General features: G+C 45.7%; 1 protein-coding gene across 1 annotated transcript; it reads right to left on the minus strand.

Annotated features, from left to right (window-relative positions):
- Positions 1–204: 204 nt before the first annotated feature.
- On the minus strand, positions 205–14,272 carry OVOL3 (ovo like zinc finger 3). Its single transcript, XM_068249535.1, has 4 exons — positions 14,173–14,272; positions 9,717–9,775; positions 7,435–7,597; positions 205–596 (listed from the first exon to the last, which is right to left on the minus strand). The coding sequence occupies exons 1-4, from the start codon at positions 14,270–14,272 to the stop codon at positions 274–276; spliced, it is 645 nt and encodes a 214-aa protein (XP_068105636.1). The 3' UTR covers positions 205–273.
- Between the last annotated feature and the right edge of the window lie 217 nt (positions 14,273–14,489).

The following is a 14,489-nucleotide window of genomic DNA, read 5'->3' on the forward strand; positions in this document are numbered from 1 at the left end:
ACATACTAGTAGACCCAAGCCCGTTTAAAAACGGGCTCTAGGTCTTTTTTGCCGCCGCCAGTCACTGCGCATGCGTGCGCACCCGCTGCGCGCACGCAACTGCCCACCCACCTCGCTCCCTGGTCCCTCCAGCTGTCCGTTACTGCGCACATGCGCAGTAACAAAATAACAGGGGCATAGGGATGCTGCAAATTGCTGGACGCAACGACACAGGCTAATTATTATTACATATGTTTCTAAAATGAAAAAGGAATAACAAATGCACAATGTCCATCATCTTGAAGAGACATGAGGTGAGAAGTAACACGGTGTTGGATGCAATAGACCACCCATCTCCCCTCTTAGAACTCCTGCTACTCTCTTCCGTAGATGTTTGGACAGCATGGGGTTGCTGGGATGGACCTCCAGGACATGCAGTGTGTAGGTGTCAGCGCTGGGTGATGTGAAGCCACAGTCCTCGCACACGTAGATCTTGGAGCGGCGTTGGCGGTAGGCGTAGCTCTGAAGAACGCCATGGATCTTGCGTAGATGAGACTCCAGTGAACAGCGCTGAGTGAAGGATTTATCGCAGGCTGGACATTTGTACGGTCTGATTCCTGGATGGGTGTAGAGTAGAAGGTGCCAATTCTGAATACAAGAATTATACAATCAACGCAGTCAATAGCCCTGATTTACTAAGATTCAAAACACATGGGAAGCAAATGCTCCCTGCCAGCCAGCAATCCGCCATTTTAATATGGTGAGCAGACAGCCTGTCAGCCAATCAAGTGCAATGGTATACACCCGTGCCTGCATAGGGATGCTCAAATTCGGAAGATACCCGGATAGTTGCAATCCGGATATCTCCCAGTAATGCTGTGCGGGCTGGGCGGGGGGGTCAAGCTTACCTCTCTGACGTCTTCTTCGCTCGTCCCTCGGCGCCTCCCACGATGCGGTCCACGCGGCGGTCACGTGACTACAAACACTTCCTCCTTCCGGGTTGAAGGAGGAAGCGTTTGTAGTCACGTGATGCGCGTGGACTGCATCGTGGGAGGCGCTGAGGGACAAGCGAAGAAGACGTCAGAGAGGTAAGCTTGACCCCCCCGCCCAGCCCGCAGAGCATTACTGGGAGATATCCGGATTGCAACTATCCGGGTATCTTCCGAATCCGAATTTGAGCATCCCTGTGCCTGCAGTACTAAATCTAGCAGGAATTGCACAAGTTCAGCAATATTACGCATCGGGGCTCGTCTGCACCCCCGCCTATTGGTGTTTCATAGGGATTCGGGGGGTCCCGGGCAGTGGAAGAGCTCGGGGCCCCTGCCATGTGCACCAGTGTTTGTGTTTTTACATTTCTTTTTTGCAGCGTCCAGTATGCAGTATCGAGTAAGTGGTTAGGGAGGGGTGTGAAGTGAGAGGCTGCCTGCATGCAGTACACCATGCTAGTGACATAATCTTCCATTATGTGTGACCGAACCCTCTCACCTGAATGTTGCTGAATTTATGCAATCCCTGCAATATTTGGCACTGCAGACACAGATGTATATTATTGCTGACGGGCTGTCTGCTCACCATATTACAATGGCAGATTGCTGGCTGGGAGTAAGCACTTGCTTTTCGTAGGTTTTGCATTCAGCATTGTATAGAGGCTGTATGGGGGAATCCCCTGGCGTTGGCAGCACCAGGGCTCCCCTGCACTCCCCCTATTAGTGTTTCATGGGGATTCGGGGGTCCCGGGCAATGGCAGAGCTCGGGGCCCCTGCCATGTGCTACAGATAATTGGAGAAAACTACAGATTCCACAAACATGGCATTCATTTATTACAGGCCGAGTCAATTATCTGCATTCTTCAGCTGTGCCATATCCTCCTATGCAGTGGTGAAATAATAGGGGATGCAGAGGTTGTGGCTGCACTGGGGCCTTAAAATAGCAGTAATCATTTATTTATGTATTGTATTTATAAAGCAACAACATATTACGCAGCGCTGGCAGGGCTGGATTTACCATAAGGCACTATAGGCCCATGCCTACAGGCGCCTGATGATGGAAGGGCAGCTCCCTCCCCTAGTGCCTCCCTCTCTCCTTCCCTATGCAGAATCCCAAACAGAGTGTAAATTAGAGGTTACTCAACCACCTCTTGGCATTCCACTGACTAGATCTCCCTTCAATCAGGGGCACCACTAGCCACTTGGCATTAGGTAGCAAGAGGTACCATCAGTATTAAGGGGTACCTGTAGCTGCCTATAACGGGAATGGGAAGTAAGGGAGAAGTGACAATTGGGACAGCCAGCACACTTGCAAGTGCAGTGTGGCAGGGTTTTGTAGGTTCATGGTGGACGAAGTCTAAGTTTCCAGGACATCTGTGCCTATAGGCTCCTGTGATGTAAATCCAGGCCTGAGCGCTGGACATTAGTTAAAGTTACAGACAATATTTAGGGGTGACATACAGCAATAACACAATACAGGAATACATGCAAACTACATCACGCAGCACAGTATGAGTACATGGTAATGCTTAGTCAGTCACTGGTTGGGAGCATGGAGATTAGGCTAGTCGAGTTCACTCAGATCCATAGGATGGGTGTACGGTAATGGAGGAGTATGAACAGGTAAGATACACAAACTGTTCCCCATCCCCTACTTGTACCTTTTATACTATGGCTGTCCTTGGCAGGTTTTGGTGCGCCGTATCAATTGTTATACTGTATATAGAGTGCTTGGGGGGCCAAATGTAAAACTTGCACTGGGGCCCATAGCTCCTTAGCTATACCACTGTTCCTATGTGCTTTCCTCCCATATTTATTTTGTAGCAAATAGCCACTACCTCCTTATACAATTTTCTTTTTTCAAATATTCCCTCAGTACATATTTTATTACACTGTTCTACATTTTTGGAGTATTAAACTAGTTTTAACTTTTGTGTACTAAGCAAAACATTTCCAACTCCTAGAGAGACTTTGTGCTTGCTACTCTGTGTGTTATTGTATTGTCAGTACCTAAAGCTAAAGCAGCCATGGGCAAACTACAGGACGTGGGCCATATCCAACCCAGTGTTAAGTAGCTAGAGGTCCCCCCAAGTATGAGGTAGGGAGATCTGGTCACTGGAATGCGGAGACCCGGGTGAGTAACCTCTCATTTACACTCTGCTCGGGACTCTGCATAGGTAAGGCAGGAGGAAAGCACTTGGGGAGGGGAGTGAGCCGCCTTTCCATCATCAGGCGCCTGTAGGCACGTGCCTATAGTGCCTTATGGTAAATCTGGCCCTGCAGGGGAGTACATACTTAATACTAGAGGCACATCTGACTATCTATACTGGGCAGGGCAGGGGAGTGCATACTTAATACAGGGGGCAATCCTGGCTATCTATGGTATATTGGGCAGTGGAGTACATAATACTGGGGGCAAATCTGGCTATCTATACTGAGCAGGAAAGTACATATTAATACTGGGGACACATCTACTACCAATACTGGGGCATTCACAATTTGTGTATGTGTGTGTGGAGGGGGGGGGGGGGGGGAGTTCACTCCATCCATCTGCCCTTGGTTGGCCCCTCTGTTAAATTTAAAGCATATCCCAGGAGGCATGGGGGGGAGGTTGTTGGGCGGTAATGGGACACAGAGGCTTTTTCCCTGCTCCAGGCCATGCCTCTGTGTCCTCTCTGCGCTGCTCTCTTCGAGCAGCTTGATGGTAGACTTACAGGGGAAGGAGCATCCATTGCAGGAGAGGCACTCCTGCAAAACGCCCTCTCTGACATGAGGAACGCCCCTACCCCTGCTCTCAATGGCCCAGCTTTGCCTCTCCCCCGCCCCTTCCATGGCCAAACTAACTGCATGCAGATTAGTGTGAGTGTGTGCTGGCTGTTGCATCAACAGATCTCATTCGCAGCAACAGGCATTTGTGTGTACAAAGGTACCTGGTGGACCAGTGAACTGTCAAACTGCAGGTGGTGGCATCCTCCCTGAATCATGTGGTTTGTGTTTGGGAAAGGCAGAAATATTAGAGGCATGTGATAATCACCTAGCTGCTACTCAACACTTCAGTGTGTGCCAGACTGTATTCAACAGTAGCATCTGCTTGTGGGTGAATAGCCAGCTTGGTTTTGTAAAGGTCTCCATCTAGTGATAGCTATGGTTATTACAGGCTGTGATAACTTTTTCACCTATTCCACCCCTCCAAAGTTACCATGTTTCCTGAAAAATAAGACAGTGTCTTGTATTAATTTTTGCTCCAGAAGATGTGCGAAGGCTTATTTTCAGAGAATGTTGTATATTCCTCCTACCTTCCCGGCGGTGCCACCCCTTAATCTGCTTGATCCACCTGTCCTCCTCTTTCCCCGTGTCTTCCTGGTGTTCCCCTCTGTCCCCATATCCATGTCTTATTTTCAGGGAAGCACATTTGCTGCCGCAAATTAAATTACGGTGTATTTACAAAGCACTGACATCTTCTGCAATGCTTTACAATCTTGTCACTTTTCCTTGGGAGGTTGAACTGCGCACTTGTCAGGTAGTTCAGCCTCCCAGCTATAATTACATGCAGCTGAATACCAGCATTTGGTAACACCATGTGTGTGACACACACACAAACGAGACGTTTGCCATGTGGAAGCATTATCCAGCAGCCAAAAAACATCTTTTTTTTTATTTTGCGTCTGAGGGTGGCAACTACCATGCTCAGATGCAACTTCATGGGCTGCCATCCAGCCAGTGACACTAAAGGTGCGTACACACATGCGACTATAGTCGTTGGAAACGATCGTTCCCCGATAATTTCAAACGACCATCGTTTAAAAAAAAACAAAAACTCCAATCATCATTAAGCCAGACGATGGATGAGCTAGATCGTTAAAAAGGAAAGATCTGCCTTGGCTGATTTTTTTAAACGACAATCGTTTGCAAAACGAGTACATCATGAGAAAACGGTTGTTCGTCCTAGGCTTGACATGCGCATTTCGTTATACCTCCATAGAAGTTTTCATTTTAATGCGCAAGCACAACACGTGGTTTATGTTATTTAACGTTCGTTCTATGAATGTGTCCTGTGACACGTTACTTGCTCCATGATTATTCCATAATTGTAATTTTAATGGACACTAAAACAGGACAGAGTGTTTTTTTTATGTGTTTTCAACGTTGTATTATCTAAATGCTCTACCTACATACCTACAGTATGAGTACTCATACTGTAATGTAATATACGTAACGTTAGTTTTATAGTGTAACGTACGTTTTGAACTGTTCGTTACGTGCGGGCGGAACTTCCTATGATGTCACTTCCAGGAACAGTATGTGACATCTTCACTGTACAGAATATATAATAATGGCTAGATGTGAGCCAAACGTTCGTTGGCATCACATCCATCGCAGAAAACATGCATTTTCCTGTATTCTACTGAGACATTGTTCCGGATCGTTAGTTAACAAACGATCAGATCGTTACACACTTTTAAAAGCTACTTTTGCTTAAGTCGTTTTCATCAATTAAAAGATTGTTCGTAGTTCACAACGAACGATCGTTGTCGTATGTGTGTACGTAGCTTAACATAGTCTAAGGCCAATTTTGTTTTTAGTTCGTTATCAGAGATTATCAATGAGATGCAAATCATTCCAGGTTGTAAATATTATGCAAAGAAAAATCAATTTGCCTGGCATCATTTCAAGCTGCATGCATTTGCATGCAAGCCAGATTTTGCATCTCATTAGCCATCTCTAGTTGTCGGTGGAGGGCTTGGTGGACTACATCCAATGGTCAGTAGCTCTCATTTACACAACCTCAGACCTTGGGAGTTGGTGAGGCCACTAGTACGGTTTATTTCGTTGGAAGGTGGGACTGGCTGTGATCCCTGTTGCAGGCATGCCTCCTTTATAACTATTAGCCAATGGATAGACTTTCAACAAGGAGGTGTGGCTGTAGCAGGATTGCAGTTGGCCTTCAAACACCCCTCCCCCCTTTTCCGTTGATGTGAACTACATTACCATTGGGGTTGAAGTTTTGTCTGGAGGGGCTAAGGAGGAGGAGGGAGGGAAGGCCACAAGCTTGTACTCACAGCCTTTATATTTTTTATAAGTTCATTTCTGTATCATGGAGATGATAATAAACTTTACTTTAAACTCCCCCAGCCACTCCCCCTAATCATAAATGGATCTACAATGACCCGATCAGAGTCATTCAGATTTCTTGGATCCACAATCTCCAATGACTTAAAATGGGATATCAACAGTGTCACCATCATCAAGAAAGTGCAGAGGACGTACCACCTATGACAGCTGAGAAAGTTTGGCCTACCACAGATGCAGTGCAGTTCTATACTGTAATAATCAAATCCAATATGACGTCATCTGTTACTGTCTGGTTCGGCTCTGTACGAAGAACGGTGAGACTGCAGCACATCATCCAGTCAGCAGAAAGTATACAGTAAAACCTTGGATTGAGAGTAACTTGGTTTAAGAGCGCTTTGCAAGACAAGCACACATTTTTGTGAAATTTTGACTTGGTATTCAAGCTACGTCTTTATATAAAAGCAAAAAAGTATACATGTGTCACATCATCACAACTGAGCTGAGAGATCTTCTTCCTTTGGCGCTGCAGGATAGTATTTATTTGTACTTAATCTGAGTGTAGGGACTGTGCAAAGTCACATTTCCAAGAAATCCTCAAAAGTAACTGTCATTGGATAAGATCCTTGTTAAAGTCACACAAAAAAAGGATGGGGCGAGCCAACAGACGGCAATTATTCTGTTAGTTTTAGTGAAAGTCTTGTTTAAATTTTTATTTTATACTATTTCACTATAACTGTTTTTGGATTGTGGACTGAATAAACTGGGCATCCATTAATTCTTATGAGGAAATTCGCTTTGATATAAGAGTGCTTTGGATTACAAGCATGTTTACTAATCAAATTATGCTCGCAGACCAAGGTTCCACTGTAGTTGGTTGCAGCCTGCAGGATCTTTAGACTAGCAGGTGCAAAAAGAGAGGGACCAAGATTGTCTCTGATCCCTCTTATCCTGCTCACCCCATCTTGTAGCGTCTGCCTTCAGGAATGAGATGACAGTCAGTCACAACAAAAACTTCCAGGCCAGCCATAGGAACAGCTTCTTCCCTCAGGTGGCAGCCATGCTTAATGCAGAACCGTACTAATGCTGCTAGGACTTGAATGCATTACAGCACAGAACTGAAAATGAATGCTTCTCACACTGTTTGATACCACTTTAACTCATATACTATACTAATATCTATACTGTCTGCCCTTGAATCCTATTGTCTGTGTCTGTTAGGCAATTGCCAAGCCAAATTCCTGCAAGTGCAATCTTATGTGGCCAAACTAATTCTGAGAGTGAACTAGATCCTCGCTAAAACAATGCCAGGTTTGAGTGACAACATTTTTCTCCAGTTATCTCCACCCCTGGAGTAAATTAGGCCACAATCTGTACAGTTCACCTCAAAGCTGCTTACCTGTGTGAGTTCTCATGTGGCGTTTTAGATCAAATGTGTCATTAAATCCTTTAGCACAGCAGGGACAGCGATGCCGCTTCTGGATGCTGTGACACTTCAGGTGACGGGTTAACATACGCTGCAACGGGAAATTCTTCCTGCAAGCTCGGCAACAGAACGGGCCCTACAGGGATGAAGGAGACTATTGTAAAGTGCAGTATTTTACCAGAAACCAAATCTCAATGTGAAATTTCACTTTCATTTTAGGCCGGCTTTACGGTTATTTTTTGTGTTGCAATGCAGTGTGATACTACTGCCTCATCGCAAAGCAAAAAATGTCAATCATATGACCCCTGCAACAGAGTGGGCCGACATGGTCATATGCATAGCGCCGGCCCTCCCTGCTCAGTGATGTACTCCCTGCTGGGCAGGTAAATCTGCCAGAAAATTGTATGGTGTGTACCTAGCATTAGGGAGATGGTTTAGAGATCTACTGGGGTAGGCTAGAAACAGGCTAGTTTCATCAGTTATGGTTTGAGTAAAGTAACAGGTAAGGATATGGTTGACTCTACATCAAGACAGAGGTTAGGATTTGGCATCAATTAAATCTGGCCGGTTAGAAATAGGGGGAAAAAGTCAGTACGGTTTAGGCATTGGCTAAGAAAGAGGTTAAGCTCAGGTTGAGTAAAGTTGTCACTTGCTGGGTTTTGGGAGTGATAGGATTTTGATCAGACACAAGATGATAAGTTAGGTTTTGGTGAGATGGAGGGATGGTAAAGCTAGGAGGGTCCTGCAAGAACTCCAGAATGGCATGGCTGATACCTGGCACCAGTGGTGTAGCTAGAGATTATGGTGCCCCATACAGGGTCGGATTTACCATAAGGCACTGTAGACACGTGCCTACAGGCGTCTGATGATAGAAAGGCGACTCACTCCCCTACCCAAATGCCTCCCTTCTTCCCTATGCAAAATCCTAATGATTGTGAATGAGAGGTTACTTATCCAGCTCTCTGCATTTCCCTAACAAGATCTCCCTTCAGTCAGGGGCACCTCTAGCTATATAATACTGAGGTTACTTCTGGGTACCTAAAACTAAGGGGGGCCTGTAGCTATGACAGGCAAGGTAAGTAAGGGAGAAGTGATAACTGGGACATCCAGCACCTTTGTAGTGCGGTTCAGCGTGTGTTTGTAGGTTCATGGAAAGCAAAGTATAAGGTGCCAGGACATCTGTGCCTATTGGCTCCTTTGAGGTAAACCTGGGCCTGGCCCCATAGCCAATCTTTCATGGGGCCCTCAGATGTAGGCACTATTGAGCAATGCCACCTACCTCTACCCTGCATGCATATGAGTTTATTGGGGAATTTACATTCTTGTGCAATCTACACTGCCTGTAGCCCATGGGCACTGAGCAGAGGCGAAACAAGTTCCTCCAGCACCCAAGGTTGAGACACCAAAGTACGCCCCTCCACCCCTCCCACCCCAGCCGTCACACACTGATTGCTATTAGACTAAGAGGTGCCACAGGGCCCACAACCTCCCCAACACCTTAATATGTAGTTATCTGGCTTGCAGTCACTGCTATATATCCCCTTTTCTTATTTCTTCCTGCTTCAAACACAATTAGGAATGACAGCTGAATGAATTGTGCGCCCCCTCCTACACTGCGCTCTGAGGCTGGAGCCTCTCCAGCCTATGCCTCAGCCCGGCCCTGGCACTGAGACAAAGTTAGTGAGTGGAAGAACACAAGAAAGTAATTAGTGAATACATCAAGTACCACCTGGGCCCCTTCCGCTCCAGGGGCCCATAGCAGCTGCTATGGCTATTGCTACGCCTCTGCCTGGCACTGAAACCACCCAGAGCTGGAACATCTGAGTTGCTACCTACCCACACCTGCACAGTAAGCTTGCTGGAGTCACTTGTGCTCAAGCGTCTCTGCTTTACCGCGAAGGTACAGCTGTACTTGCATGGGTGCAGCACAGCGGTACTCATGCATGAAGAGGAGCGTGGCTGTGATCTTCAGGAGGGTTCTTGGCAGCCATGGTGGTCTCCAGGAGGACACAGGAAGCCTCTGGAGGACCCAGAATCTCCCCTCTTCTTAGGCATCTGCTTTTTCGCACCTCAAGTTCACTTTCAGGTGAGGCTTTGTCACCAACCCCTTCATTGCAACCCCACCCTCCCCCCTCCCACCAGGGTTCAGTTCCAGTGCTTTCCCTAGGTAATCAGGGATGTATGTTGCGAAATTGGATTTCCATAGACGCGTCACTGATCACTTTCAGTATTTGACAATTCTATAAACTGCTCACCTCTGTGACTGGTGAAGCCGATACTGGTCGTTCTGGTGAGTAAGGCCAAAGTATACAATCTGTATAATTCAGGGAAAAACAGAAATTTAATTCAAGTTCATTGTGAAAATAATTTACAATAGCAGACAATGTAAAGTAAACCTGCCACTTCCATTTACAAAATAGACAAAGGACTGGGTCAACAGACTGTGCGCTCACTACATACAAATGGATAAAATCTTTTTGCCTGTGCACAGCCACATAACTACTGGGTAGGCAGCCATTGCAGCAAACTGCTCATTCATACAAACACAACAATGGGGAATACATATCAACCTTGTGCCACCACTGCTTGCTTTTGATCCTGTCATTTGTGCAACATTTACCCAGCGGCCAGACATGATGCATCTGCAAGAACAGACATAAATGCAACTGACCAAACCACCAGACAAGTGTTGTGTGCTTTATAAGACATTCACTAACCATGAAGTGCTACTTCTGACTTTGGGTAAATGGTATGCTGGATGAAATTTGCTATTAAAGGGAGTCTGAAGCTATTTTTTTTTTAAAGATACTTACCTAGGGTGAGGTAAGACTCTGTGTCCTATAGAGCAGAGTTCCCCAATCCTGTCCTCAAGTCCCACCAACAGTACATGTTTTGCAGAAAACCACACACATGCACAGGTGGGGTAATAAGTGTCTCAGCAGAGCTGATTAACTACCTCTGTGGATTTCTACAAAACATGCACTATTGGTGGGCCTTAAGGACAGGGTTGGGGAAGCCTTCCTGTTCTCCTTACGGTGTCCTCATTCCCCAGCAGGCTCCCCCATTAGCAGTCCACGATTGTTCGGTCATGGACTGTTCTCTTCCACCTTGGGTGGCATTCGGCAGTCTTCGGAAGGAAACAGGCTACTGAAGACAGGCCACTCCATACTGCGCACATGCGAGTGGCCTCTGTCGCGCACTTGTGCATGCGCAGTGCAGAGCTCGAATGCTTCAGAAGATTGTCAAAGTCTCCCGCAGTGGGTTATCAAATGGGGGAGGCTGCCGGGGAACAAAGATCAAGGACAGAATGGGAAGGCTCTATAGGACCCAGAGCCTTCCCTCTCCTTAGGTATGTTTTTTTTTTTTTTAAATCAACTTCAGACTCACTTTAATCACTATTGCATAAAACGTTTCCATTGAATACTATGGCATTCAGTTTCCGAAACAGTAAAAAAAAAGCGCAACAAAAATGGGGCCGCCAGCTTTGTGAACTGCAGCTACCAATAGCGGACCAATTAGATGCCAGGGGTGTTATTAGCTGACCACCAAGGGGGTTTATTAGTTGTCCAGGAGTGATTATTAGTTGTCTGGGGTTCGTGTTAGGCCCCGTTCACACTGCACGCGTTTCCAGCCGCGTTTTGGAAACGCGTGCAGGTGGCCGACACGCACGACATCAGACATTGCATAGAGTGCAATGTCTGATGTTCACACTGCATGCGTTCCGGACCTGTGCGGTCCGGGAACGCATGCTGCACGCATTTTTTGTAAAAACGCGTGGCTGTCCCATTCACTTTTCAGTGATGGGATCAGCCACGCAACTCACACGAACGCGGATGGCGTGCGTTCGTATGCGTTGCGTTCCGCATGCGTGGCCATCCGCTTTTGTAATGTGAACGGGGCCTTAGTTGTCCGAGGTGCTATTAGTTGCCCGATGGGGGGGATTACTAGTTGCCCACCAGGGGAGGGTTCTATGTGAGAGTAGGGAGAGGTTAGGTCATAGTGAAATGTCAGCAAATATTACCGATATTTCACTATATCAATTAAGTAGTAGAATATTGGTTACCGATAATGTACTCATGCTATTTTATGTGCCCTTAACAAATTTGTTTTCCCGGTTTACGCCGCGCCCAAATGTACGCTTCAGTTTCCCAACAGAAAATGGTTTCTCAACAGGAAAACAAGCGCCAAGACGCTTGTGTGAATTTGTACATTCACAAACCATGCATTACCCATGCTGATACCTTAGCTATGGTCTGTTTGAAGTTTCCCGAACGATGACTAAGCTGTGTCCATTTATTTGTTACAATAGAACACCCACCTCTATACATTTATTTTACATTTGCATAGCTAAGCTTGTTCGGCGAACTGATTTACACAGCCGGGAGAAACAGAGGAGCAGCTATAGCTGCGGGACAGATGCAGTTTCATACTTGTTAATCCTATGTACACACCACTGGGTGCCTCTTTTATTTTCCAATCCCTTGGCCATGCATGAAAGAGAAAAATACAGAGGTATAGGTCTATTGTATGAATGGATGGCTGGGTGGCTTATTTGACTAACAGAACTTTGATCCATGATTTCTCTACTAGGAATTCATAGAATTTCTATTGAAACATACATAAGCCTATCCAGTAAAGTATACAGGGTGGGAGGAGGATGTGTCCCAGTGTGAGAGTAAACAAACAATTTGGGAGTTAATAAGGAACAGTCTTACGTTACTTTTGCCGCAGGGCCCCACTGTAGCTAGAACCAGCCCTGCTTTTGATTGTAAGTAGTATTATTGTGGATGTATTTAGCCTTTTGTGACAATACTACACTATTGTTGCCTTTTTTCTTTTCAGTCACTTGAGTTCCACGATGACCTCATCATACCGGACACCCCCTTACTATCCAGTAAAGCAATGGGAGATCAATTTTGCTGTGTCATAATCCATTGCAATTATTTATTTGTTTATTGTACTTATAAAGCGCCAACATATTACGCAGCGCTGGACATTAGTTTAGGTTACAGACAATATTTAGGGGTGACATACAGCAAAATGACAATACAGGAATACAAGAAAGACCAGATCATGCAGCACAGTATGAGTTAGGCCCGGTTCACATTAGCGTTCCCTGTCCAGATTTTCCTGATCGGATCCGGACCGTATACTGTACAAACGGAACGTACGTTCCGCATAGCAATGCAAAGTCTATGCGGACGTTCACACGTGTCCGTTCCGTACAGAACGGAGCCGGATCTGATCCGAACTCCGGACACTTTTCCAACATGCGCTATTTTTTGGGTCCGGATCTCCGGCCTACGCACCCGGACCGGAGCCGGACCTGAGCCTGACAGCACCATCCGGAACACAGAAACCAATGGGGAACGGAAGGCACAGAACACACTGCCTACAAAAACCTGACGTTCTACCCCACTTCCTATGCATATCCAAGCGGACATTTCGGATGGGGACACATGGGCCAAGCATGTCTGGAGTGGAGCAGCAGTGACAGACGTGCTGGAGCTGTTTGGCAGAATGTCGGAGGTGGAGGTGAGGCCTACAGCGGAGGAACCTGATTCTACAGGTGCACCAGGTGCACCTTCTGCTGACCCCAACATTTTTTTATTTAAATTTCACTATTTTTTGCCCACGGATCCGGATGGCAGCCTGATGCATGCCTGATACAAACGGATCGGATCCGGATCGGAACCGTACGGTTCTGATCAGGATCAGGTCCTGATCTGATCAGGATCCGATCAGGATCCGGTCCGTTTACTTGCCAAAAGGCAAGTGTGAACGGGGCCTAAGTCACATTTCACATGCAGAACAAGCAAATAAACATTTTAGTTTCAGTTTACACAGGTGTTACTAATGAATTCTTAGAAAAGTGCATAAAGCAATTGTGTGTATTTCTCCTGGCACTTATGCACACAGAATCTTGTGTGCTTTAAAGTAAAATTAACGGCAGCTAAAAAAAACAAAACTTTGATACTCACCTATGTAGAGTGGTGGCTCTGAATTCCATAGATCAGCTTTTCTCAACCTTGTTTTTAGAGTGACTGAGCCCTTACAATTCTTTTTTGAATCTCAGGGAACCCTTAAAAATTACATATTCAAATCGCGCCCCTTCAGTTAACAAGTTGAAAAGCTTTAATCATTTTTGCATTCTATATCTACAAAAGCTATCAATATGTTTATTTTGGAAAATATATTAGCTTACTGTACTGTTTTTAGGAATTCCTCCTTCACCCTATTATAAACCTCTTGGTTTAAACTACCATTGTAATTTTACAAAGTATTCAGTACCCCATGTTACAAATCCAGCAATTTGTACTCCAGGTTACAAATGCAGCAATCAGTACCCCACGTTACAAATGCAGCAATCAGCACACCACGTTACAAATGCAGAAATCAGTACCCCACGTTACAAATGCAGCGATCAGTATCCCACATTACAAATGCAGCAATCAGTACCCCACATTACAAACGCAGCAGTTGCCACAAATTAGCACAAATAAGAAATACAATATGAAGTGCTGCAAATACCCCACATGTAAAATGCAGCAAATTGTGCTTTCCCTCACACAGTGCAGCCATTTTAACATTTGGACACACACACACGGACACACACACACACACACACACACACACACACACACACACACACACACACACACACACACACACACACACACACACACACACACACACACCTGAATGACTTACCTGGAATGTACAAGTCTCCTCTTTCTGCATCGGGGAGATGTCCCCATCCGGTCACACCTACTGGAGTCCGGGTCCTCTTCACCAAGAATGAACGAGGCATAGTTCTGGTGATAGCAGGCATCAGTGATGAATGATGATGTAGTAAATACAGTAACATACATTCTGCATAATAATAATTGGTAATTCAGAGATGTAGGTAAGCTATTCCTGACAGATACAGACGTTCGGTGAAGTTGCTCAAAATGAATACTGTAGAATCCCTTTATAGTAAGCTTCAAGGGCCCTGGCAAAGGGGTTACTTTATCAGAAGTTTACTA

Source organism: Hyperolius riggenbachi, chromosome 8, assembly GCF_040937935.1.
Source record: "Hyperolius riggenbachi isolate aHypRig1 chromosome 8, aHypRig1.pri, whole genome shotgun sequence".
NCBI lineage: Eukaryota > Metazoa > Chordata > Amphibia > Anura > Hyperoliidae > Hyperolius > Hyperolius riggenbachi.